Below are 26,751 nucleotides of genomic sequence, written 5' to 3' on the forward strand. Positions count from 1 at the left end.
TGCCCACCCTACGAAGCAGCTGAATCCCCGGGCTATTGACCCTTTCCCTCTGACACAAAGCCGTTCTCTTTCTCCCTGGGACAGTCCGGCCGGGAAGAGGGCAAACACGTGACCTGGGCAACCCTCCCTCTCCCGGTTCCTCGCCACGTGATTGGTCGGAGTGCGCCTGCGCGAGGCTGCCCCGGCGTTGCCGCGGGGCTGCCTCCTCCTGTCTCTTACCCCTCCTCCCCCTCCCAATTTCCGATCATGGCCGCGGCCGCTGAGGAGGCGCTGGCTCCGGCGGGCGCCCTGGGTGGCCTCGTCCAGGACTATGTGGTCGGGCAGCAGGACGGCCTGGCGGCCGAGGTGGCGGCAGGTACATCCGCACTGCAAGCTGCGGGGAGGGAGCAGCCGCCGCCTCTGGCGCCGGCGAGGAGGGATGCAGGCGACAGTTGGGGTGGGCCTGAGGACGGAAGCCGACGAGGGCCGAGCCGGCCGGAGAGGAAAAGGGGCCGAGACAGAGCAGGCCCGGGGAGGAGGAGGAGGAGGAGGAGGTCTGGGCTCCGGAGAGTCGGCGTGTGGCAGGGCGTGGGCAAGCTGGGGCAGGGAGCCACGTGGGCTCCGGGAGCAGGCTCCGGCTTTGGGGGAGGGATGGAGAGAGAGAAAGGAGGCGACACTAGTTCTGGGGGTCCCCGGGGGGCCTCCCCGGCCGGAGCGCCATCCCCGAGCCCTGCTTGGGCGCTTCCCATGGGCCAGCCCGCTGTGTTACCCTTTCTTTCCTGGGGCTGGCCCTGACGGAGCTTTCGGCCCCCCCTAAACTTTGTCTTGCCTTGTCCACTCACGTTTGCTTTCTGATACTTGGACTGGAGACTGGCACATGACTCCTTTAGATAGAAATCTTCCTAGAGAATTAGGCAGGGTTGTAAGGCCCCTCTGATCCCCTGCTAAATAACATAGTAGACAAGCTTCTGGAGGGAGGAGTTTGTCCCTTAAAGGTTTTGAGTTTGAAAATTTCACCAGTCTGTGTGTGATGAGACGCCAAATGTCTAACAAATTAAACAGCCTACTTTTCCCAATAGCATTCTAGTAAAGGTAAGCTCCTTGGTTAAAGGGAGTGTTGTCATTTTGAGATTTAAAAAAAAAATCCCCAGTGTTTGCACAGTACTTGGCACGTAGTAGGAGTTTAGGAAGTTTAAGGAATGCTCGTGGTTGATAGTTGAGACTGCAGATCACTCCTTAGCTGTGATCCAGAGCTTAACCTTTACTCTTCGGAGGGGGAGGCCTTAACAGAGAGGATGTGCTATTTGCTTATTTCTGACCCTCAAATTTGTGAATGTTGAAAAGGTGTTTGAGAAGAAGTTTGAATAAGGACTAGATCATAAAATGAAATTGATAAAGGTAAATTTGGTGTACTAAAAATATGGCTTGAATAATAGCGCCTAGTTTTCATATTTTAGTAAAACACTTTAAATTACCAAACCCCTAAAAGTTAGCCTATTCAGCTAAATCCTGTCAAACTAGCGCCGTTATTGTTAATTGTGGGACCATATATTTACACGCTTTTCTTTGTTCTAAACAAAGTTCCCTTTGTTAAATTAATCCTGGTTGGCCCTTGTCTTTGACAGTGCCTTTGCAACCATGTTGTAAGCAGGCTGGGTTTGTAGGAAATGCTCTGCATTTATTGTCCGGTTCTGGGCTTTAGCATCCAACTCTCTCACTTCTCTGTGACCTTGTACTCCTCATCCAACCTCTCTGAGTTTCAGTTTCCATATATGTGAAATGGGGATGATACCTCACAATGTTCTAGTGAGCAACAAGCTTTAGAAACGAGAGTTTCCAAATGTAAGCCTTTATTATAATCTGTAGATGTCTGCAGTTTCCTCCAGATTTCTTGCAATGAGATGAAGTCACTATCCATGAGCTTAATCTTTTGGGGGACATCATAAATAAGCCAATTAGAGACTAATACACGAGGATAATAATTATCAGGGCTGCTAGGTGGCACAGTGGATATACTCTTGGGCCTGAAGTCAGGAAGACACATCTCCCTGAGTTCAAATCTACCTTAGGCACTAAACTAGCTGTGTGACCTTGGGCATGTCACTTAACCCTGTTTGCCCCAGTTACTTCATCTGTAAAATAAGCTGGAAAAGTAAATGTCAAACCACACCAGTATCTTTGCCAAGAAAACCCGAAAAGGTGGCGTGAAGAGTGGGACACAGACACAACAGAAACTACTAGACTTAATAATTATATTAAATTGTGAGATTATAACAGTAAGGTACTCCAAAACTACAGAAGAGCAAAAGCACTTTGGGCTTAAAGACTTTTCCAGTTTAACACCGGCATGTTGTCGTGTCAGTTGATCTTGAGCCCATCCTTGTAAGATGAATGAATGAGAAAGCTTTTGAGGAGGGTTTACCAGCAGTCTGCTAAATGCTGGGGTACAAATAAAAGTTATGACTGTCCCTGTCCTCTGGGAGCTCACCTCCTCCTTTGGAAGATTTCATTATGATATTTTCAAGTTAGGTGAATGAACAAAAGCTTAGAGGTATAGAATGAGAACATTAGCCTGACCCAAATCTAGAGTTGGTTTTGGAGGGGGAGAGTAGTTAAGATAAAATTCTGTTCAATCTGGGCTGGATTGTGAGAGGAAGGCCTTAAATATGTTTAGACTTTAGAAATTTACATAAAAAGCTACCAGTAAGCTGATCTGCTGACTTTTATTGCCCTGAGGAGGGTACCTTCATTGTACTAAGCTGGGGATGCAAAAGGCAAATAACAGTCCCTGCTACTTAGGAGCTCACAGGCTAGTGGGGATACAACACGTAAATAACTGAATACAAGCAAAATATACACAGAATAAATTGGAGAAAATCCCAGAGAGAGGAAGGAAAGTACACAACTTGGAATTCAAATCCTGATTTTTTTGATAAGACCATGCGAATGTAAGCTCCTTAAGGGCAGGAACTTTTCTTTATATCCCCAGTACCTTGATTGTATTTTGGTTGTTTATGGGGCTTTTTGGTGTTTTTAAATAACCCACAGCCTTTTCATTATTTTTTTCTTTATATCAAATTATCAAATCTTCACTAGTGTCCCAATGAAAAAAGGCTTGAGGGAGGCAGCGAGGTGGTGAAGTGGATGGAGCACCAGCCCTTGAGTCAGGACGACCTGAGTTCAAATGCGGCCTCTGACATATAATATTTCCTAGCTGTGTGACCATGGGCAAGTCACTTAACCTCAGTTGCATCACTAAAAAAGAAAAAAAGCTTGAGAGCCGTCCTATACTCCACCTCCAAATTAATCTTTTTAAAAATCTTTCATCATCTTTTGTTTGAACCTTCAGTGGTTCCCCCATTGCATGTAGAATAAATTTAATACAACAAATATTTAAGTGCTTATTGTGCCAGGTACTGGTGATGCAGAAACAAAAACAAAGCAGCTACTGCTTTCAAGCAGCTTACCTTCTACTTATGGGAAAGGGATATAATATCCAGAGAATAAGTACATGCAAAAATATTCCAAGAAAAAGCATTACCAGCATAACAGCTGAAGGGGAGGGATCAGGAGAGGCCTCCTATGGGCTATGGGATGTGAGCTGTGCTTTGTAGAAAGGTAGGAATTTTAAGAGGCTAAGATGAGAAAGGAGGACATTGCAGACTTGGGGGACCACCTTGCAAACGCACACAGGTGATGGATGGGTAACAGATAATCCACTCATTTGGTTGAGATAGCATGGCATTCCAGGGCCCTCCATGGTCTGGTCCCATTTCTTCTTACTCCTCCCCCAAATGAACTCTTTATTCCAACCAAACTTGTCTACTAACCATTCCCCAAGCATTTGTTGTGCTTTTTGGCTTCTGTGCCTTGTTTCATGTTATTTCTTCCACCTTCTCTACCTTAGAAAATCTTACCCTGTTCTTCAAGAGCCAAGTCACAGTAGTATTTGCCCTTCAATTTCCCCTCCCTCAGTTATCTTAGCCATAATGGTTTTCTCCCTTCTTTGATGTCTGATAACATTTATGTTCTGGACCACTCATGGTGTTTATTCATCACCTTGTTTTCAATTTATTGGTGTGCCTTATCTCTATATTTGCTCAGAAGCTCCTGGAAGGCAGGCATCAATCAGGTTTATAAGTCTATATCCACACAGAGGGTAGCAGGAAGCCTTTCACATAGGTATTCAAAGAAAGGAGGGATTTTCCAAGGAAGAATTAACAAAACCCCAAGACTACTCAGTCACCCAGATTCACAACCTTCCTGTCATCCTCAGCTCCTCACTCTCACCCCACATATCCTTTCAGCTGCCAAAATGTTGCCATTTTAATCTTTACAACATTTCTCATTTAAATCCCCTCCACTCATACAGCCACTATTCTACTTCATTCAGGCTCTCATCACCTCACACCTGGACCATTGCAACAGCCTTCCCTTCCTTCCTCGTATGGGTCCAGTCCCACCACTAATCATCAATGGAGACTTTGACCTGCTCCATTTCTGATGTGGGTGGTTCATCTACCAAAAACAGCCAGGTTGGTCATCATCAGTCTTTTCCTTTCCCTCCCCCTCCCCCTCACGATATTGGTGCAGGCACTCAACCACTGAAGCTCAGAACTCCTGAGCTTAAGCCATCTACCATCCTTGGCCTTCCCCACAGCAGGAAGATTACAAGTGTGAACCACCATGGCTGACTAAAATAGCCTTCTAACTGTTCTCCCTGTGGCCAGTCTCTCCTCAGTCCAGTCCATGCTTCCTCAGATGCCAAATGATATTCATTAAGCAGGCTGACCATGTCGTCCCCCTACTTGATCTTCAGGGCTCTCTCAACACCAAGATCAAATATGAACTCCTCTGTTTAGTATTTAATGCTCTTCATAACATGTTATATTTCTGCCTTTTCCCAACTTGTTATGCTTGATTTACTTACATACATTGTATAGTCCAATCCAACTGGCTCTTTCACTGCTCTTCTCATATGACACACCATCTCTGTCTTCTTGTGTTTGCACTGGTCGTCTCCATGTGTGAAATGCTTCATCCCCTTCATCTCTGAGCATTCCTGGTTTCCTTCAGAAGCTCGGCTCAATTCCCAGTTCTGCAGGTCTTTCCTGGTTTCCTTAGCAGCTAGTGCCTTTCTCTCTGAGATTGCCTTCCATTTACTCTGAATGTATCTTCTAAGTACCTAGTTATTTATGTGTTCTTCCCCTCCCCCCCATCAGAAAGTAAACTCTTTGAGGGCAGAAACTATTTTGGCCTTTTGGGGTGGGGGATGCCTAGCACTTAGCACAGTACTTGGAACAAAGAAAGAGTTTTAATAAAATGCTTGTTTACTGGCTGACAGGAGAGGCAGGAATCACACTGAAAGGTTTTAGCCTGGAAGGTAAGTAGAGTTGTAGGAAGTGAGGAAGTTGGAAAATGGAACTGGTTTGGAGGTTGGAAATAAAGAGCTTGATTTGGGGCATGTTCAGTTTGAGGATAATAAATGCTGCCGCCCCGGGGGCCCCCACCCCAACTTCATTTGCTACCATTTTAGTCTTCAGTAAGAAAACTATTACTGTATTCATCCCTTTCTTGAGATTTCTCTGAGGGGACATACTATTTCTGAAACAGGAAAAAAAAAAGATTGAATTAGCCGGTAATGAAACAACTAGTTTTGCCCCAAGTCTCAGAGATACTTGTAGTATCCTAAGCAGGAAAGTCAGTCAGAGCATAGGTGGGACCAAGCCAGAGTTGCATGCTATTCTGTGAATTCTAGAGAGGTTGAAGCTCAGTTCAGACAGAAGTCTGATTGTGCATTCTATGTGCTCACATAAACACTCCTTTGACCCACCGTCTTGGTGCCCCACTTCGAATCTCTGTGCCGTACTACAGAGAAGTGGGGTTAATTTTGATACTGGTAGGCAGGAATGACCTGTATTTAAAGGGACAGTTCTGCATGTGTCATGCGTCCGAGAAGGTAGTAGTTCATATCTCCCTTCCTAACTTCAGGAGCTGTCTGCATGCCAGCCATCTTCTACTAAACTTGGAAGGGCAGTGTGCCTCTGTCTGCACGTAGTAGACTGCCTTTCACTAGTATCTTTTGGTTTAAGAGCCCACATGTTTCATTAACAAAAACTTTTAGGTGTTTGTAGAAGAGGATGTTATTGTTAAGTTCATGTATAGGTAGGGAGAGCTGAAGTCCTGAGACTGATAGTGACAAGCCCAGCCACGAGTTCAGTGTCAAGGTTGTCTTTAAACCCAGAATTCTTGACTTTCTTAACTCTCAGGCTGTTTTTACCTGTTTCTTTCTTTGTGAATCTGCATAATTGGACTAAGTTGTTGAAAGTGTAATCATGTTTTCCCTTGGAATATTAGGGTTTTAAAATACTTAGTGTATTTCAAAATATTTTCTAACTTTACTCTTACGTTGCTTTTGTTGTTCTTACATGTACTAACTTTCCCCCAATTTCTTCCTTTTCTTCTGAGTTTTTGCAACTTTTTCCCCATTTGTTTGCAATACCGCTTTAATTCTATTTGAGACTATCATGGCTGGTTGACCAATCAGTTAACAAGCATTTATCATAAACCTGGCGCTGTGCTGAGGCCTTGGACATAGAAATACAAAAAAAAAAAAAGAGTAAGACCTGCACTCATTGAGCTTAGGTGCTTTTTGGTGGTGGTGTTTTGGTTTTTTTTTAGCTAGGCAATGGGGTTAAGTGACTTGCCCAGGGTCACACACCTAGTAAGTGATATGTGTCTGAGGTCAGATTTGAACTCAGGTCCTCCTGAATCTAGAGCAGGTTCTCTATCCACTGCGCCACCTAATTGCCCCATGAGCTTCCATTCTTTTAGGGGTATGTGTATGAATCAGGCAGGCCTCAGTAATGGGAGTTATACACTGGGATTCAAGAAAACCACACAGCTATATTTCTGAATACAAATAGACCGTATTCAATGGTAATGGCATATTGAAAACTGGAAAAACATTTTTTTATTCACGAAATTGTAGAGGTACTGGGGCAGTTAGGTGGCGCAGTGGATAGAGCATCGGCCCTGAAGTCAGGAGGACCTGAGTTCAAATCCGGCCTCAGACCAAACACTTGACACTTACTAGCTATGTGACCCTGGGCAAGTCACTTAACCTCAGCTGCCTAAAATTTAAAAAAAAAAAATTGTAGAGGCACCTGAGTCCCATTAAGCAGTCTCTTCCTCTTTGGTTTTTGGAATCGTGTGAGGTTTTTCCAAAAGATAATAAAAACGATAACTGACATTTATGTAGCTAAGGTTTAACACAAAGCACTTTACACCCATTGTATCGTTTGATCTTCATAGTAAACCTTTGAGGCAAATGCTGTCACTATTATTTGCTCTTTCTAAAAATATTTTTTCCCAATTACATGCAAAAAAAAATTATTTTAACATTCTTTTTTGAAATGTTGAATTCCAGATTTTCTCCCTCCCCTCCCCCTACCTTGAGACAGTAAGCAATCTGATATGGGTTATACACATGCAACCATGTAAAACATTTCCATGTTAGTCATGTTTCTGTTTGTTTGGTTTTTTTAAGGCAGTTGAGGTTAAGTGACTTGCCCAGGGTTACAGAGCTAGTAAGTGTCAAGTGTTTGGTCTGAGGTCAGATTTGAACTCAGGTCCTCCTGACTTCAGGGCCAGTGCTCCATCCACCTAGCTGCCCCTCATGTTAGTCATGTTGTAAAAGAAAACACAGACCAAAAGAAAACCCCACCAAAAAATGAAGTGAAAAATAATATGCTTTGATCTACATTCAGACTTGTCTCATCCAGACTCTGGATGTGGATAGCATTTTTATCATGAATCCTTTGGAATTGTATTGCTGAAAAAAGCTAAGTCATTCGCAGTTGATCATTGTACACACTGTTGCTGTTCTCCCAATTCTGCTTATTTCATTTTACATCAGTTCATGTAAGTCTGTCCAGGTTTTTCTGAAGTTATCCTGCTCACCCTTTCTTTCAGCACAATAGAATTTCATCAGAATCATGTGCCATAGCTTGTTCAGCCATTCTCCAATTGATGGGCTTCTCCTCAATTTCCAGTTCTTTGCCACTACAAGAAGAGCTGCTATAAATACTTTTGTACAAGTAGGGCCTTTTCCCTTTTTTTAAATCTCTTTGGGATATAGACCTAGTAGTATTGCTGGATCAAAATTTGCAGTTTTACATTCATTCATTCATTCATTCATTTAGCAGGAAAGTGAAGCGAAGAGATTTTAGGTGACTAGTAGTCATGAAACTGCCTTGTCAGAGGCCGAAGCCACATCTTCCATGACTTCAGGTCCAGGATTCTTACCATTGTACCCATAAGTTTCTCTCAGGATGTACCCTGATCCTGTGTCCACAGGAAGGTGGCAGGGCTTAGGATGAATCAGGTCAGTGATGTCCATCTCCACCAATAGGTGCTGGTCCCCAAGCTTTCTGGCTGTTAATAGGAAGTCCCTCTCAGGCAGCTTTAGAATCAGATCTTGGATGTGTGCCGTAACAGTTTGCTGGGCTCTTTCTTCTACTGGATAAGTATTAGTGCAAAACTTGCTCCTTTGGGTTCCCATGTAGCTCCAGTTTGCTTCCAAATCCCATTTCTTTTGTGATGTAAAATCCAGAAATAAACATTTCTCCCCACATGTAGCTGAGGAGATGAGTATAGGCTTTGCTTATGACTTCATTGGTTTGTCCATGCTGTTAGCTAGCTAATGCTTCCTTCTGTCAGCTTACCCTTCCCCCACTTTTCATCCTGCTCCATTTTTTCCCATTGGCTAGCAGGGGCAGCAGCTGGCTCCTTCACATCCTGGCACAAGGAGTGTGAGTGCCTGATGGCTGAATTGGTGCCAGTCACGAGCTGTGAATCCCAACTAGGGAATCTTTCTCCTCTGCCACATTGAACCTTACCCCATTCTACAGCCAGAGCAAGTCACATCTTAGCTCAGAAGCTGAATTCTCATGCTTTAAGACCTGAGGCTAGACAGAGATTCCAGATTACAAGGTTCTATCCAAGAAATACAGCTCCTTGTTCTTTGGAGACTTTTTGTCCACCATCTCCAAACTTTTCTATCTCTCACATTAGCCAGTTGACCCTGTTGCTTAAAAATTGACTCGACTGCCTATAGAAATAGATGATTTTGGGATCCAAAAAGGTCCCGGGAACTGGGATATGCTCAGTGGTTTTCCTTTTCTTGGCCCCTCCTCATTTAATGAAGAATCTGAGGGTTAAACCTGGGTGGGGAATCTTCAGGCTCAAGGCCACATGTGGCCTTCTAGGTCCTCAAGTGCAGCCCTTTAGCTGAATCCAAACTTCACAGAACAAATCCCCTTAATAAAAGGATTCAAAGGGCTGCACTTGAGGACCTAGAGGGCCACATGTAGCCTCAAGGCTGAAGATTCCCCACCTCTGCTAGACACACATACATACCCCTGTGGAAATCTTACTTATTACCTTCTGACTCTATTTGTTTTCCCTTTACAATGTGAGTTCTTTAGATCACTGCTGAACTCCTAAATGAAGCTGTCTTCTTGAGAAGTGGGGCAATGTCTCTTGGGAAAAAGGAATATCAGTACAATTAGTTTATCTTAGAAGAAGAATGGCTTGTGGTCTATCTTATAAATGCCTTTTAAAAAGATCCAGTTTTATTAGGGGTTATTCATTTGAACATGGCTAGAAATTGAAACTTTTTATTATATATAACTTATTGATATGCAGTGTTTTAAAATTGATTACTCGATGTATTCATGTATCCCATCCCCAGAACCTTTTGTTACATTTGAAGTTAATATATCAGCTTTTAAATGAATTCATTTTTGTGTTAGAGTCCCATCTTTTTATAAAAAATGTTCAGTTATTAATTCCTTAGTGGAATCTCATCTTCCTAAGGGGGGAATGAATAATGACAAGTTTTTAAAAAATGGATTCTAATTTTCTTTTTTCTTTTGGTGATGCAGTTGGAGTTTTAGTGACTTGCCCAGAGTCACACAGCTAGTTAGTGTTTCTTATCTGAGGCTGGATTTGAACTCAGGTCCTCCTGACTCCAGGGTCTAATTTTCTGTTTGTACCTGAGTTTCCTTTATATATCAACATGACAATTGCCCAACTTAAAATTTAAGTTCCCTGGTCTGAAAGGTTCCAAATTTGATTTTCTAGTAATAGACATAAGGTTTGAGCTGACTTTCATTATCTGACCTGGTTATTGGCAAAGTAAATTTAAAATTGTGTTAAGATCAAGTTTGTAGGACACTTAGCAGAGAAGAGAATTTCTACTAGTGACTTGAGTGGAGTAGAGCTGTTCTGAGACCACACCCAAACCAAAGGACTGAATCGGGTGTTTCCAGAGGAACTGAGGGAGACACATCTATGAATTGTATTTTGCTGTTTACTCACCCCCCCCCAGCTTTGTGCCTTTTATCTGTAAGGTCTACTTATCAAATGAGATTGCCCTCTTTGATTTTTGTCAAAATGGAATCAAAGGGGATTGCGTCCTTTGATTTTGTCAGTCTTGCCCTTTTTCTTCTCACATTGTCTCCCCTCATAAGTCCCATAGTTAGAAACCCTTGATGAGGTGTTTGTCATATCAGTTAGTGATTCATTGAAGAGGCCATGCCTTTCAAGAATCAAATGGGGGCATGTGAGAAATAATTACTAATAACCAGTATCTTGGGGAGATTCAGAGGCTCTCCTCTTTTTCTAAATTCCTCATTTTTAAAAGTTGCCTTTTCTTGAAGGGAAATCATTATCAGTACTGATAATGAGATTGTGTTGGCTCTCTTCCTTCCAGTAAGACCCCACCCAGTCTTGTGAGGAATTTAATCTAGGGTGGGAAGGCCCATTATGCTCTACTCTAGCTTGGGTGGAAACATATCCTTTTGTCTAGATAGTCCAAGACTGGAGGTGGTCTGAGTAGAGATGATTTCTCTGTGCTAGGGTCACTTAGCCCCATTGACTACTACTGTTACTACTGAAACCTACTGCTTCAAAGGATATATAAACTATGAGCCCATTAAACTGTGAGATGATTGTCTTAGGTCTAAGAGAGATAGCCAAATGACCATCCTTTTATTAATAACCTGCTAGCCTTATTAATAAAATGATTAAATTAACCAGGGAAAAAAATAATGTTTCTTGGGGAGAAGAGACTCTAGGCAATCAGATAACCCATTTTATATACCAATTTAGGTGTTATAGGAAATGGTTGGCATCCTTTGAAGGAGGGGTTCTATCTGTTTTATGTGACAGGGTCGGAGTAACTCAGTGTACTTCTCCTTCCTAAGTTGTCTTTGTAAGTCTTCTTTAGCACTGAGCATGACCCTCTATCTCAGTCTCTTTTTCTGATTCAGTATAGGTGGGCCCTCTTCTCTCTCTTCATTCGCTTGGTAACCTCTTTGGCTCCCATTGACTTAATTATCATCATCCCTATGCATATGACTCCTAGATCTATGTATCTAGTCCCAGTCTGTCTTGAGCTTCAGTCCTGGATCCCTGACTGCTTATTAGACATTTCAAACTGCATGTCCCATAGACATCTCAAATTCAATATGTCCAAAACAAAACTCATCCTATTTTCTCCAAAATCCACCCCTCTTTGGAATTTTCTCCATGTCTTTTGAGGGCACCACCATCCTTCCAGTCTCCCAGCCTCAGCATTGTCCTCTCTCCTCACCCTTGCTCACTCCACATATCCAGTGGAATGCTACAGCTTTCCATTTCTTCCTCTGCAGCATCTTTTAAATATGGCCCTCTCTCCTGACTCACATGGCTATCTCCTCCCTTTGGTTGTGGCCTCCTTCCTGTCTCCCTGCCTGGAGTCCGTCCCCCGTGCCTCCCACCCCCCCCCCCCCAATCCTTCACATATCTGCCTCTGGGATAAAAGAAAAACTTCTTTGGCATTCAGAGCTCTAAGCATGCTGTTGTCAAGCCCACAGGCCACTTCCTCTTGCTCTTCCTCACATTGCTCACACACACTTCCCTGGCCTTTGCATTGGCCAGGGTTCATGCTTAGAAGGCGCTTCTCCCTTTAAATCCTCTACATAATAAAGAAAGGAGAAAAAGCATCAGCCAAAGAGAACAAATATTTCATTCGTTCCTCTGTTACAATGGCAGTGTTCAGGTTCTTCATCAGAAAACAAGAGATGCCGATTTTCAAGTACTCCTTATTATAGATAATGGAGAATGAATGTACTATTTCATGTACCACCCTTTTTCTGTTCTTTCTGATCTGTATAGAGAAATGTTTATATTTTCTGGTGTCTAGCAAGAACTAAATAACAAAAATTTAAAATTTACGCTGCAAAAAGTCCACTCAGACACCACCTTCTGCATGAAAGCTTTCCTGGCATCTCCAACTCCTAATGCCTTCCCTCCCTAAACTACTTTCTATTTATTTTGTATTGATTCTCTTTCTATCAAGCTTCTTCCAGAAGCTCCTTGAGAATTGGAGTCATTTAATTTTTTTGTATCTGTATCCACAGTGCCTAGCACAGTACCTGGTACATAGTGGGTGCTTAATAAATGCTTATTGATTGATTGATGTACTTTTGGGTAGAACCTGTTGAGCTCAGTAACAAGATTTTTTTTCCTTCACATTTCTCTTTTTTTCCCCCTCTAGATGTGAAATCTGGTCGCTGTACTGTATTACAAGTGGTGGAAGCCCTTGGGTAAGAGACCTTGTTCTGCTCACCTCCTTACCAACCTATTTCCCTAGATTTCTTGCTGTAAAGCTGTTCTTTCTTGCTTTGGAAATGGAGGGTTTTTTCCCATCTGATCTGGAATATATTAGTCCCTTACTTTCTCTCGTTCAGCCCTTTCTACCACCTCTCCTTCAAACCAACACAGTATATAGGACTGACTCTTACGTAGGCCCTATGTCCACAAGGAGAAAATATAGACTGTATTCTGTCAGCCTAGGAACCTATAAGCTTGTGGGCCATGGGATCCAGTTCACGCCCTTCAAGAGGGCACAATATTATTGCAGGACTGCTGTGGGGGACGTAGGTGGCCTCATCCTATGAGTAGTGGAAGTACCAGTCAATCTGGGGCTGGTTTACAGAGCAGAGGTGTGGGGCTTCTGTCCTGAGGCCTCGATGGCCATCTTCTGTCCCATTCCTGGGCTTGAAACGATAGATAAAGGTTGGAGAAGTAACCAAAGTAAAAGGACAAGTCCATGCATATAGGTTTTTGCTGGGGAAAGAGTCCCTGAGTGATGTTTAGTAAGCCTTCTGTTCGTCGATTCCGTTCAGATGCTTATTATTACAACTGCCTCTGAAATGGATGCATTGCAAGGGGCAGAGGGAAAGTCCACCAAGTGACTCTTGTAATCCGATGAGCCTTCAGCTTCTCCATTGCTTCTGCTGTTGCTTTTGTATAAATACCTTCCAGTTTGCTTTTTTCTTCCAGGTGAGTTTCCCATGGAATTAATTGTCAAGGGATCATTTTATTATCCTCTAGTCCTAATGCTCACTTAAAATCTTTATTCTGACCACTTCATCATACAGCCAAGCCCGGAGGATAATGACTCTTCCCTGAGACCTTGGTGATTATTTGTCTTGCTTTTATTGCCTTTCTCACATGACTCAGTTTCTGCTCTGTAAGTCAGTTGCTTGTCATTTCTCCAACCCTGTGGGTTGTTTTCTGTGCCCTGGCAGAAGCTGCTAGAAAAAGGGGTCATTCTCCAAGTAATATTTCAGAATTTGGCGCCTGATCAGGTTCCCATCAGTTCCCAGAATGAGAGTACAACATTATGTTGCACATCTCAGGTAACCCATGAGAAAGGCCAAATCGGTGGAAAAAAATAGTACTTATTATTATCATTATTGTTATTATACTATCTTAACATTTGTATAGAGATTTAAGATTTGCAAAATACTTCTAGGTACGTTAGGTGTCAAACCGAGTGTGTCTAGAAAAATACATTGTGCTCAGCATCCCATTTGTTCTTACAAAGGTGCCAGATCCCTGTAGAAATCCTGCTTTGTCTTGGTGTCTGGAGTACCTCTGCTCCAGGGAAATGTATCTTCTTATACCATCTTCCTGCGCATGTGGCTAGATTCTAGTCTCATGGGAAAGAATAAATGTATACTACAGTGAAGTGCCACCCATTCAAGGGCTTGAGTAGAGCCTTTCCTACCCCCTTCTTCTATCCAGATCCTGCCTGGAGAATCCAGAGCCCCGGACTCGTGGTCGAGGGATCCAACTTCTGTCCCAGGTGCTACTTCAGTGTCATCCCTTGCTCCTAGAAAAGGAAGGTATTGCTTTCATGAATGTGGGCTTCTTCCTCGATTGTTCAGTCAGGGCTCTCCAGCTCTACTTCAGCTGTCCTCATAGGAGCAGGGGGAACCAAGTTATCCCAGATGGGTATGACTGTCAACTCTTAGTCCCCATTCCTCACTGCGTGGTACACTTGGCAGAGTATCTGAATTGGGAGTCCAAACATATGGAATCCAATTTTGGCTGTTCTTGTGAACCTCTGTGTGGCTTTGGTGGAGGAAGGCACCCTGGTGAATTGGAAAGGACACTGGATTTGGAGTCACAGGATTCTAGCTCCCATTTTTGCCACCTTTAGTACCTGGGTGACCTTGGGCAAATCACCCAGCCTCTCTGAGCTCCATCTGCAGAATGAGGGAGTAAGAAAATGATCTTTAAGTCTCATTCCAAGTATTACCATTTTCCCCAGTCACTTCCCATGTTTCAAGTCCTTTCTCTGTGGAACAGGAAGAATAGCAGTTTGCCATTATTATCTCTGTGGGATAGAAAGGTAGATTAATGAAGTGTCTGAGTGCTTTGAGATTCTTAGAAAGAAAATAATCCCCACAATTTTGCTCTCCAGGAAAGAACCCTTTGAGTTATGTCTCCAAATGGGAGACAACTGTTGGAGAAATGAGACAAGGGAATCAGCTTTGGTTGTCCCTCTGATGAAGTTACAGTAATAAGGCAGAAGGATGGCCTCATGGGGGGAAATATTTCTTGGTGCCAAATAAAAGAGTAGCGATACCTTAGTAACTGTCATACCAATGGGGGTGCAAGGGAGCTTGCTGTGCCCCTTGAGCAGGTGCCCACTGATGCTGGCTCTGCTTTGTGTAGTGGTGCACCTGACCCTGTTCTATGAGAACCAGCTCAAGGACCATCACCTGGTGATCCCATCTGTCCTGCAGGGTCTTCGAGCACTGGTAAGTGCCCCCCAAAAGAGCAGCACCCCTTGTGCTTCTCAAGACAGAACCTTAGAGCTAGAGAGGGTCGTGGAAGTTAGAGCTAGTCTGAAAGCAGCTGGGTCTGCTCTGAAGATATTGACCAAGGTCAGGGCTGATGGTGGAGCTAATTTTCTCACCTCTGTTTGCATGTTAGATCAGCACAGGGTGCTGTGCCACTTTCTTGCTCATGAAGCCTTGTCCAGGGTTCTTAGCTTGGAGACCTCATATACCTGAGGGGTATATGAGGTGGAAATATGTGTCCTCTTTTCCCTGTAGAGTCTGTGTGACGTCCTCCCTCCAGGCCTGGCTGTCTCTGTGCTCAAGGCCATCTTCCAGGAAGTGCATGTACAGGTGAGTGACAAGCACTGTGTCGTCTACCTCTTTCCTCTCCCCCATGACCTCCCAAGGGCCTCTAAGGAGCTAAGATTAAGCCAAGAAATCAGATGGCCAAAAAATCCCAGCAGCCTGTTGTCGCCTAGCAGCCTGGTGGCACAGGGGGAGGAGAGAGCTCAAGGCCTGAAATCAGGAAGACCTAAGTTCAGATCAAGCTTCTGGGGCAAGTCATTTAACTTCTGTCAGTGTCAGTTTCTTCATCTCTAAAATAGGGGGGGGAAATAATAGCACCTACTTCACAGGGTTGTTGTGAGGATCAGATTAGATAAAATGTAAAATGTTTTGCAAATCTTAAAATGCTATATAAATGCAGGCTGTTATTTTTATTAAATTTTTAGTTCTAGAATCAGTGTACACGAGCATTCCGTGCTTACATGCAAGCAAATGTGTGCCCAGGTGCTTCTGTCTAGTGTATTGTCCTTTGCCTGTTTGTGCCTAAAAAGCAGGTTGGAGCAGAGTGGAGGGAGAGCTAGATCCTTTCACTAAAACTGCTGAGGGATTGGCCTGGCCACTAGAGTGAAGTCTGTTTGGAAGCCCTGGGGTTGGAAGAGGGCTATGCTGACTGATCACTAATTCACTTTCCTATTCACCATCCACTGCCCACCTCCCCACCCCCAGTCTCTGACACAGATGGATCGCCACACAGTCTACAGCATCATTACCAATTTCATGCGTACCCGAGAAGAAGGTGAGAGGCAGCACTGCCTGGGAAGGCAGGGAGGCAGCCATCACATCTCACTTTCTCCTTTGCTTACTGCCACGTCTTCCCTAATCTTACCCACTCTCATCATACTAAGCAAGAGGATGAAATATGCACAAATAGGCAATCTGAAAATCAGTCCAGACAGGAAAGATTGGGCTCTCTTGGGGGACTTAGAGGGTCTGTGTGAGTCACTTTGCATTCAGTAAAAAGGAGGGTTTATTTGTGTTTACAGTTTCAGAACTCCCACACAAACCTGTGTTGGACTCCTGCTTCTTTAAGCACTAGGTATTTTACTTTGAGATAGAAAAGTAAAAGACAAACTCTGGGAGATAAAGATAAAAGATGAATATAAATATTCACAGGAGAAAGCCTACAATCCTGTGTTTCATAGGGAACAATGTTGCCTTTGTTCATTCCCTCCCCAGAGCTGAAGGGCCTGGGAGCCGATTTTACCTTTGGCTTCATCCAGGTAATGGATGGGGAGAAAGATCCTCGAAATCTTCTGGTGGCCTTCCGAATTGTCTATGACCTCATCTCAAAGGACTATAGCTTAGGTAAGATCTTAAATTGGTAAGTCAGGTTAAGGCCAAAGGATGAAGAAGATTGTAAACCAGCCTAATCTTCTGTGTTTATCCTTTTAGGGCCCTTTGTAGAGGAACTCTTTGAGGTGACATCCTGTTACTTTCCTGTTGATTTTACTCCAGTGAGTATCTTCTTAGAGGGAATTGTGGGAACATTTGAGAGTGGAGGAAATTTTGATTTAATAAGTGTTTATTAAAAATTTACTGTGTTCAATCACTAACCGCAATTCCTTAGGATTGGTGGGTAAAATATGTCACCCAGCTCCTGAGAAAAAGGTAGTGGACTAAGAGGGCAGACTGAGACATGTTTTTTAGACATGGCCAATGAGAAAATTTGTTTTGCTTGACTATATATTTGTAATAAGGGTTTTATTTTTCTTGCTTTCTCAATGGGGGAGAAGGTGGGGAAGGGAAGTGGGAGAAAGAAAAGGCTTATCTTTGTTTGAAAATAAATGAAAATTTAATTTAAAAATAGAAAGAGTAAGCTTAAAAAATGTACTCTGTTTTTAATGTTGTGCTTAGTGCTGTTGGGGTTGGGACATGAGAGGTGGGGTGAAGTGAGTCTGGAATGGTTGGGATGTAGGTAGGCACCAAGGTAGGGTCTCCACCAGACCCTGCATACTGGAGAGAAGTGTTTTATGCTGCCAACAACAGAGCCCTTGGATTTCTTATTTTTACAATTCGTTCTTTAAAAAAAAAGAAAGCCCCATTGGGTTTGGGTGTGGTGGGAGCTAATAGTCCTGAAGATCCTTAAGGGATCAGGAAAAGAAGACCAACTTGTACATGCTGGTGCCATAGATGCTGATGGATAAGTCCTGGGTTTCACCAAGGCAGGCTGGACAGTATGTGTTTGACTAAGAGGAGGAGCTGTACTGACTTATCCCCTTTCTAACTCCCTAGCCACCTAATGACCCCCATGGCATCCAGAGAGAAGATCTCATCCTGAGCCTTCGTGCTGTTCTGGCTTCCACACCTCGATTTGCTGAGGTGAGTTGAGCCCAAGGAAGGGCCTCATGGGAGCTAGCTAAGTAGCCCTCATATTTGGCTCGGATTGGCTCATTTTTTTATTCTGTAGATTGATTTCTCATTATAGGGAAGAGTTAAGACCTGAGGCCATAGAGCATGGGAGAGAGAAAGGGCCTCATATTCTAAAGAAGTTACTGACATTCCACAAGTATCCTCAAGACTTGTCATAATGATATTTCTTCTGGAATTTTCAAAATACCAACCCTACATGGGAGTTTTCTGGGGGTGTTGTAACCCAGTGCTGTCCTAGGTGATGAAGATCAGACTATTCCAGTTCCCTGGGAACAGTGCCATGAGGTGGTCATTGGATGGCATGGTGATAACAGGGCAAAGTGGGATGTCTGTCTGTAGTGCTGTGGTTCACCCAGGAGCACTGGAAAACTTAGGGCATTAAAGTCCTTCTGACCCTTCTTCTGTAGTTCCTACTGCCTCTGCTGATAGAGAAAGTGGACTCTGAGATGCTCAGTGCCAAGCTGGACTCCTTGCAGACGCTGGTAAGGGAATGCTTCTGCTGACATCTTGCTGCCCTTTGTAGGTCAGGAGTGAGGGTATAAAAGGGTGGAGATATGAGTACCTGAGAAGGTAGGGGAATATTTAGGAGGGATCACCCTTTTTTGTGCCCTGCTTATTTGGGTGGGCAGGCACAGATCTGAGCTGAAGCAGGGCATGACAAGGGATGAAGGGGAAGGCGATGTAGGCCTTCCAGCAGGTGGGCTCTTAATTTATAAGTGAGGAGGCTCTAGATTTTCTTGTTAAGGGCTCGGGACTGAATGATGCACCTGGCTCACCTCTTGTGTCATTGCCCACAGAATGCCTGCTGTGCTGTGTATGGGCAGAAGGAGCTGAAGGACTTCCTGCCTAGCCTGTGGGCTTCCATCCGTAGAGAGGTAACTATTTCCCAGGGAACGGTAGGGAAGACCCCTGCTAAACAAGCAGAATCACAAGAAGTAATGATGAGTCTCAGATGTGAGGGGTAGGACTGGGCGTTCGGAAGAAAACCCACACTTTGTCTTTCCCTTCTGCTGCTTTGGGTCAAGGCAACACGCCAGCCCCTGTAGCAAGTAGAATGGCATCCAGTGAGCCACTGGGGGGGGCATCTGCTCTAATGTGAGCTGCCCTCCCTGATTAAGGCTTCCCAGGCTCTTGCTCCCTCTCTCTGCTGAGAAGAGGTCACGGGACCAGTATGAGCAAGCAGAGCTAGGAAGAGAAAAGCCCTGGCATAGAGGTTCCCAGACAGCTGTAGTTCCACGTCTTTCCAATTGGGCTTTTGTACCCATGGAGTCATTGGATGGAACAGTGAAAACATTGCTAAATCTGGAGTCAGGGGATCTGAGTTCAAATCTAGGCTCTTCTGCTTATTGTGTGACCATGGACAAATCACTTCACTTCTGGGCCTCAGTTCTTCATCTATATAAGATGTTAGATCAGCTGATCTCTTCAGTACCAGGATTGGTGGAGCATTTGCACTTATTAAATACCAGGGCATGCGTGCTGAATTGACTTGAAAGTGGTACATACCAGCCACTGGTGGATGAAGAATGTGTTTGATGTTGAAGATACCACAATGGAATTCATTTGGAATAGATTTCAATTTGTGTTGCTCCATGGTTCCCAAATCCTTGAATATGTTGGGTGGGATGTTTCTGGTTCCGGGTGCTCTTGGCATGTGTGGGACCCCTTCTCTTCCAGGTATTCCAAACATCCAGTGAGCGGGTCGAGGCCGAAGGACTAGCAGCCCTGCACTCCCTGTCTGTGTGTTTATCTAGATCCGTGTTGGAGGCTGACGCAGAGGATCTCCTTGACTCCTTCCTCGGCAGTATCCTAGAGGGTAACTGGACCCAGGGTTGGAAGGGCAGCCAGGGTGATAGAACTGAAGTTCCTTGAGACCAGGCAGTGGGCCTAGTAGCCTTCCATGGGTAGCCCTCCTCTACTTATGACTGGAAACTGCCTTGGGAAAAACTGTCAGCTCATGGCCACCGAACCGGCTGTCATCATCTAAGGTTAAAGGATGGGGGAGCAGGGGGAGCATGTAGCCTGCCAGCCCCCTGGTGATACCCTGCCTCTGCAGACTGCAGGCACCACCTGTGTGAACCTGACATGAAGCTGGTATGGCCTAGTGCCAAGCTGTTGCAGGCAGCTGCAGGTGCATCCGCTCGGGCCTGTGACCGCATCACCAGCACCGTGATACCCTTGCTTCTGGAACAGTTCAATCGGCACAGCCAGGTAGGGGAATGGGATGGGAACTTGATTGGGGGGAGGGGAGGGGAGCTAGTTTAAAAGATCTTTTGGGTCCTTAAAAATAATCTTTGACTTCAGTTTCCTTCATTACTTTGTAGAGCAGCCAGAGGCGGACAATTCTAGAGATGCTTCTGGGTTTCTTAAAGCTACAGCAAAAGTGGGGAAATGAGGACAAAGGTGAGATCACTCCTTGCCTCATAGTACTGCCCTGGGGCCTAGCTGCAGGGGAAAACATTTAACCTGGCAAGGGGAAAATGTGTTTATTCCAATGAGTTTCCTGGATTCCCAGTCATTTTCCCCACACCCATAATAATGATGTGCTGTAAATTAAAATCAAACCAGCAGATTGGGAGGTTCAAGGCCTTTGCCTCAGTTGTTGGGTTTTTTTGTCAAACTCTAATGTCTTTTTGGTTGTCTCTTCACAGATGAAATACCTCTGAGTGGCTTCAAGGCTCCCCTATGCTCATTGGTCTCCTTGGCCCTGGCAGACCCCAGTACACAGCTCCAGCTTGTTGGCATCCGTGCCCTCACAATCTTGGGTGCCCAGCGAGGTACATCTGAAGGGAGTGAGGAAAGACTGGGGGGCACGGTGTGCATTCTTCCCCCAGAGGTTCCTGCAAAGAGCAGGCTTCTGTCAGTGCTGACCATAGTTCTAGTTACTCTAGGTCTGTGTTAGTTTCCGTTGGTGTACTACAAGGAGTAAAAGGTGAGGGTCCCCTTCTGATTGCAGGGCTGCTGTCTGCTGAGGACCTGGAATTGGCAGCTGATTATCTCTATAGGCTGAGCTTCCTGAAGGAGGATTCCCAGAGTTGGTAAGAAGGTGGAGCTAGGGCCAGCTTTGGTAGGAAGTTCTCCCACCTGCCCTCAGATGGCAGCCTTGGTTTTTCTCCCTGAAGTCAAAGGCCTAAGGTTGGCCCTGGCTACAGAAATCTTTCCCAACTTGTAGGAACAGAATTTCCGATATCTAAGTCAGAGATCAAATAGTCCAGTCCCGACGGACAGACAGCTTAATATGGTCCCCATGCATATTACCTCCTCTGGACTTGACAGCAGGCTTTGGTTTGGAGGTTGTGCCTCGGGCCAGGGAGGGACTGAGCAACGCCGTAGGTCTTCCAGCCCCCTACTTCATCACCCAGCTTCTAGGGCTTAGCCAGGGAAGCCCCACATTGAAGATCCTGCCAAATGATCGTCCTCGGGGGGACGGAGGTGCCTTCTTGCTAGCCCGGCAGCGAATGGGTTGCTCCTTATTGCCAAGCTTCAGCTGATGTTCTTCCTTCTGTGCCCCTGGCAGTTTGGCAGCAATGGAAGCATCAGGAACACTGGCCACCCTCTACCCCACAGTCTTCATTAGCCACCTGGTACCCCGGCTGGCACAGGAGCTCCATACAGGTGTGTGGTCCACAGGCCGGTGTACCAGGGCCAGGAAGGGGGCAGGACAATGTAAGGAGGAGAACAGGGGAGTCTGGGGGATTTTCAAGCTTACAGAAGGCTAGAGTCCTATTTTCTAAGCCTCCAAGGATGTCCATTGAGGCAGTGAAACCTTGTCCCATGTGTTGCTGTTTCCAGGGGACACAGAATTGGCCAGTGGGGAGGGACCTTCATACCAAGCCAGACGCTTACGCTGTCTACAGGCCCTGTCAGCTGTCTCTACACATCCCAGTATTGTCAGAGAGACCCTTCCTGTGTTGTTGCAGCACCTCCGTCGTGTGCACAGAGGTAACTGACAGGAGCAGTGTGGGTGGGGCTCTGAAGTAACAGGTGTAGAAACTGTCCTCACATGTGAGCTGGTGAAATGCAAGTGGGGAGGTACGTATCACGTGGGCCTCACCATTTCTGCCAGTTTCTGTCTGCTGTATACTTCCTCTGTAGTGACCTCTATCCAGGTCAATAATGATGGCTGGATGAGAAAGAATAGAAAAGAAACCCTTTAAATCATTCTTTAAGGAGCAAGAGCTTTTTATGCTTCATAAACAGTTCATAAATTGAAAATGTTTGTGGTCTTCCTACAGGAGGTGACTTTCAAAAAAGTCTCAATAAAGAATGACCTGTGACTTCTTTTTTCCCAGGGAATAACGCAGAGGCTAAGGAGGTTATTGCTGTCTGCCGGAGTCTCCACCTGGTAGCTGGGCAGTGCCAGCAGGAGCCTGAAAGTTGCTGGTACTTCCACCAAACGGCTGTACCTTGCCTGCTTGGCCTGGCTGTTCAGGCTTCCATGCCAGGTAACCCAGGAAAACCGTGGGACTTTTCTCCTTCTTTGACCCTAATATGACCTACCACTGCCCCCCTCAGGGGAGAGCCAGTAATGCAACACAAGGCTGTGGATCCTGATCCATCACAGCATTTGAGACCTCCAGTTAAAAGGGACCTTCAGGGTCATCTAGTCCAACTTCCTGGTGGCCCAGATCACCCAGAAAGTAAAGGGCAGAGCCGAACCGAGTCAGCCAGCTCCTTAGGATCAGAGAGTTAGCAGCTGGGCTCCAGATGGGACTAATGCCATCAATGTGCAAAGGACTACACTGGTTTTTCCTTTCAAACTTAACAAGGTGTTGTTTTTCTTCCTCTATTTCTGCTTATTTAGAGGAGAGGTTATAACACGTACTGTTGGCAGGGAGGGCCCAAGTCAGATTAAAATGTAATTGGGAAATATTAAACAAAATGAATACACGTACAGTAGCCCATAGAGATGCTGCTGCTCTGTGGTTTGCTTGAGGTGGTGGCCTCATTTCTACTGAAATTTGCTCCAGCGAGTTTAAGAACCTGTAGCTTGTGACCATTAACAACGGTTACTTCCTTTTAATGGGCTTCATTTGCCCAGTCTGTAAAAGGAGGTAAGACCAGATCATCTCAGAATCTCATTCTAGGCCTAGTGACATCAGTACAACTGATGGCAGTTTTTTTCTTCATCTTTACTTCAAGGGCCGCATGTGAAACTGGACCGCTTTTTATGGATCTAGGAAGTCTGATAACCTGGCTTAATGTAGTCTTTTCCTTTTGGCTCCCAGGATTATATAGTACTGGGTGGGAGTATGGAAGGGAGAAGTGTATTCACAAGTGTAGCTGGAGTCTTAGCCTAAAGTTACTGCTCCAGATGTTATATATGTCATCTGCATCCTTGAGTCCTGCGGTGATTTCTAACACAGTGCTACTGTTGCAGAAAAAGGCCTCCCCAGCCTTGGGAAGCTGCTGTTGGAGGAGGAGGTCTTGGCCGCCATGGTCTCTGTCATCAGCACAGCTAGCACCCACCTAAGTCCTGAGTGAGTTTGATAAGGGAATGTCACATCTGGGAGAAAATGTTGCCTTTTAGCCTGGCCTTCTGTCCAGACTTGGATCTGTGTAGGCCAGTCATCTCGGGGAGGCATTTTAGGGGAGGTCTCTAGGATTTCCTGGCTGGGTTAAACTAGGCACTGCCTTCTGTCCCTAGGCTAGCTGCTCAAAGTGTCGCCCTGATTGTGCCCCTTTTCCTGGATGGCAACATATCCTTGCTTTCTGAAAACAGCTTCCCCAACAAGTTCCTCCCATTTCAGGTAAGGGAGTAATAGGACATAGAATAGGACTCCATGCTGTGGTGCTGATCTAGGACGGGGGAAGGAAATTCAGCATTGGGTACACGTGGTGCTTTGCAGTGTGAGGACGAGTTTCTCCTTCCTTTATAGAATAGCTCCTCAGAACAGAAGCGGCTGGTTGCACTTCTCATGGCCTTTGTTTGCTCTCTGCCCAGGAATGTAAGTGAATAGGATCTTGGGGGGCACAGGATTTAGCCCTGACCTGGGGAAGTGGAGCTCAGTGACCTTGGGGTTGAAATGTTACTATAGTTGAAGCTGGTCCAGACTGCTTCTCTTCCCTAATCTTCAAATGTCATTCCTACTCATCCTGGCTCCCGTAGCCGTTCCTTGCTAAGTGTTTCTTGGAATTCAAGTGCTTCCTGAGCCTATCCTGTGACCTGGACTCTCTGCAGGTGGAGATCCCTCAGCTGGACAGGCTAATGCAGGAGCTGCTGACCCTGAGCTGCCACCATGATGGACTCTTCTCCTGTACTGCTGCTGCCAAATGCTTTGCAGGGCTACTTAACAAACACCCAGCAGGTACTTGTAGGGACGAGGAGATGCAGATGCAATCATTGGTTCAGTCTTCTTACCCCTACTTGTGTTGGGTAGGGGGTAAGAACTAGATGGCCACACACTTCAGCATTCCCCTCTCTTTTCTAGGGCAGCAGCTAGATGAATTCCTACAGAAGGCTATGGAAAAAGTGGAGGCTGGCCTGAACCCAGGGCCCTATCGCACTCAGGCCTTCACGCTCCTCCTTTGGGTAAGGGAAGAGAACGGCCTGGGGTGGAGAGCCAGGTTGTCTCCTCCACGCTGACGTGTACTCTGGAGCGGGGCTTTCTGCAAGGCCACAGCTGGGTAGATGGGTTTTCATTTGGGGAATGTGTCTCTTATTCACAGGTGACAAAGGCTTTAGTGCTCAGATACCACCCTCTCAGCTCCTGCCTCACCGAGCGGGTAAGAAGTTTCACGGGGATAAAGGCCTGACCGGTGGTACTCTGCTTGGACAGCCACATACACCAGCACCCCAGAGTTTCAGCCTTTCTTCATGAGTCTTGACTCAAACGCTCTGGTCTCTCTAGCTAATGGGCCTTTTGAGTGATGCAGAATTGGGCCCTGCAGCAGCTGATGGCTTCTCCCTGCTGATGGCTGATTGCCCAGATGTACTCCACCGAGCTGGCCATGCTGAAATACGCATCATGTTCCGCCAGCGCTTCTTCACAGACAGCATGCCTGCACTGGTCCACGGTTTCCATGCTGCTCACCAGAGTGAGTCCTTTTTTTCCTCTTGGTGGCCAGGTACTGTTGTAACTGGACCCTTGCCCTGCCTTGCTTTTCTAATCCTAGGCAATTCCCGGGCCTTTTTCTGAGTTTGTGGCTCTTGGAATACTTTAGAGGTTAAGGCCAGGTATAATCTTATATCCCAAGAATTCCCAAATACTCTTCCCTCTCTTGTAGACGTGAAGCCAAACTACCTGAAGGGCTTGTCTCACGTACTCAACAGCCTGCCGAAATCGGTGCTTTTGCCAGAGTTACCAACAGTGAGTCCTCTGGCCTTAATAAAAATGGAGGGCAGAAAAGGGGTGCTGAAGTAGGCTCTAAGTGACTGGACGGGTCCCCTCTGACTATCCCTGTTGTCCTTTAGTTACTCTCCCTGTTGCTCGAGGCTTTATCCTGCACAGATTGCGTGGTACAGCTCTCCACCCTCAGCTGCCTTCAGCCTCTTCTGCTAGATGCCCCACAAGTCATGAGCCTTCACATTGACACCCTCATCACCAAGTTCCTAAACCTCAGTTGTAGCCCTTCCATGGTGAGTGTGTTCCCAGTAGTTTTTCTAGTTGAGACCCCTCTTCTTGCTGCTTTATCATTCCCCTTATCTCCTTGTTTGTATTCCAGGCTGTTCGAATTGCTGCATTACAGTGCATATATGCACTCACCAGGCTGCCAACTCCCGTGGTAAGAGCCTATAATTACCATTTCAAAGGGGATGACAAACAGTGGACATGGGTCACTGATGATTTGGGAAAATGGAACCCACCCAGGCATCCTGAGCCCTATACTTGGCAATACTGAGTACCTATCAGAGCAGGCTTCCCACTGTAGTCCCCTCTCTGGGCAGTCAGAAACCTCAAAAAAGCAGGATTTACTCTCACCTTCCTAGCAGACCAGTTCTGCAGCCCCAACAGGTGAAAAAATAGAGAATTCCTGCCTTATCCAAATCTGCTCCTAAGAGGGCGAGACCCTAGGTGACAGGCATCTGTTCTTCCACAGTTGCTGCCCTACAAAATGCAGGTGATCCGGGCCTTGGCCAAGCCACTGGATGACAAGAAGAGGCTGGTGCGCAGAGAAGCAGTGACTGCCAGGGGAGCATGGTGAGTGTCTGGGGAATGGGAGACTTTGGGCATAAGTACAGCTCCATGTAATGCATCAATGCCACCCCCTGTTCTCATACTCCACAGGTTCCTCCTGGGGAGCCCAGGCAGCTGAGGCCCCAGCCTTGTGCCTGACAACACTGACAGACAATCTAATGCAGTCACTGACCTGTCAAGGCGTCTTCCTACTGAATGGGCCCTGGTCCAAGGAGGGGAGACCATTGCCCCCCCCCCCCATGGGTTCAGTCTGTGCTACATGGCTCTACGAGGAACACAGTATTCCTCATTGCTAATGGATATTGTGAAGTGACTGTGTGGGGCCATGGGACTGTTTTGGCAAGAAGAGACCCTGGCTGGGTAGAGGCTACAGAGTAGAGAGGGCAGAGTTGTACAAGGGTAAAGGAGATACCTGGGTACCCTGCTGAGGAACTAGTGTGAGCGATTGGCCCTAAGGGCTACAGAGACTTTGTATGTTGTGTGTGTGCCTGCTAGAGAATAAAGACATCTTTTGGTTATGTGGCCAGTACAGAAAACTCACTCACCCCCTGCCCAGGAGCTCCAAGTCCAGCTAGTTTTCTTTTCGTAGGAATTGTGATTCTGAGGCAAGGGGGAAATGAGGAACTTTGTAAAATAGAGTGCTAGGGACAGGTGCCAAATAATGACACCTCAGGCATTTACTCTGTGATGGCATGAATTATCACCACAGTCTAGACCCCATAGGCCAACTCTCTTCT

General features: G+C 45.6%; 1 protein-coding gene across 3 annotated transcripts; it reads left to right on the top strand.

Moving 5' to 3' along the window:
* The first annotated feature begins 158 nt into the window (after positions 1–158).
* On the top strand, positions 159–26,532 carry MMS19 (MMS19 cytosolic iron-sulfur assembly component). Of its 3 annotated transcripts, none has more exons than XM_020997099.2 (31): positions 159–355; positions 12,584–12,632; positions 14,119–14,219; positions 15,055–15,140; positions 15,438–15,512; positions 16,173–16,242; positions 16,683–16,811; positions 16,899–16,960; positions 17,739–17,825; positions 18,284–18,358; positions 18,674–18,751; positions 19,554–19,692; positions 19,933–20,087; positions 20,201–20,279; positions 20,528–20,653; positions 20,833–20,914; positions 21,394–21,491; positions 21,669–21,818; positions 22,169–22,321; positions 23,257–23,356; positions 23,524–23,626; positions 23,756–23,824; positions 24,058–24,184; positions 24,308–24,408; positions 24,546–24,602; positions 24,728–24,914; positions 25,104–25,186; positions 25,291–25,455; positions 25,542–25,601; positions 25,917–26,017; positions 26,105–26,532. In XM_020997099.2, the coding sequence occupies exons 1-31, from the start codon at positions 247–249 to the stop codon at positions 26,130–26,132; spliced, it is 3,084 nt and encodes a 1,027-aa protein (XP_020852758.1). In that variant the 5' UTR covers positions 159–246; the 3' UTR covers positions 26,133–26,532. The 3 variants fall into 3 exon arrangements, with proteins under 3 accessions (XP_020852758.1, XP_078007064.1, XP_020852760.1); XM_078150938.1 differs by having other exon boundaries at positions 272–355; positions 14,119–14,179; XM_020997101.2 differs by lacking the exon at positions 159–355 and adding an exon at positions 4,496–4,514 and having other exon boundaries at positions 14,119–14,179.
* Positions 26,533–26,751: the final 219 nt, after the last annotated feature.

The sequence above is a fragment of the Phascolarctos cinereus genome, unplaced genomic scaffold (genome assembly GCF_003287225.1).
Source record: "Phascolarctos cinereus isolate Bilbo 61053 unplaced genomic scaffold, phaCin_HiC Scaffold_3;HRSCAF=262, whole genome shotgun sequence".
In the NCBI taxonomy this organism is placed as follows: Eukaryota; Metazoa; Chordata; class Mammalia; order Diprotodontia; family Phascolarctidae; genus Phascolarctos; species Phascolarctos cinereus.

Bases quoted from the DNA above. Each gene is read 5' to 3' on its own strand.
- MMS19 (XM_020997099.2), top strand. From the start codon at position 247: ATGGCCGCGGCCGCTGAGGAGGCGCTGGCTCCGGCGGGCGCCCTGGGT. The intron at 12,633-14,118 runs GTAAGAGACCTT...TCTTCTATCCAG, and splicing joins CAAGTGGTGGAAGCCCTTGG to ATCCTGCCTGGAGAATCCAG. The intron at 24,603-24,727 runs GTAAGAAGTTTC...TGGTCTCTCTAG, and splicing joins GCTCCTGCCTCACCGAGCGG to CTAATGGGCCTTTTGAGTGA.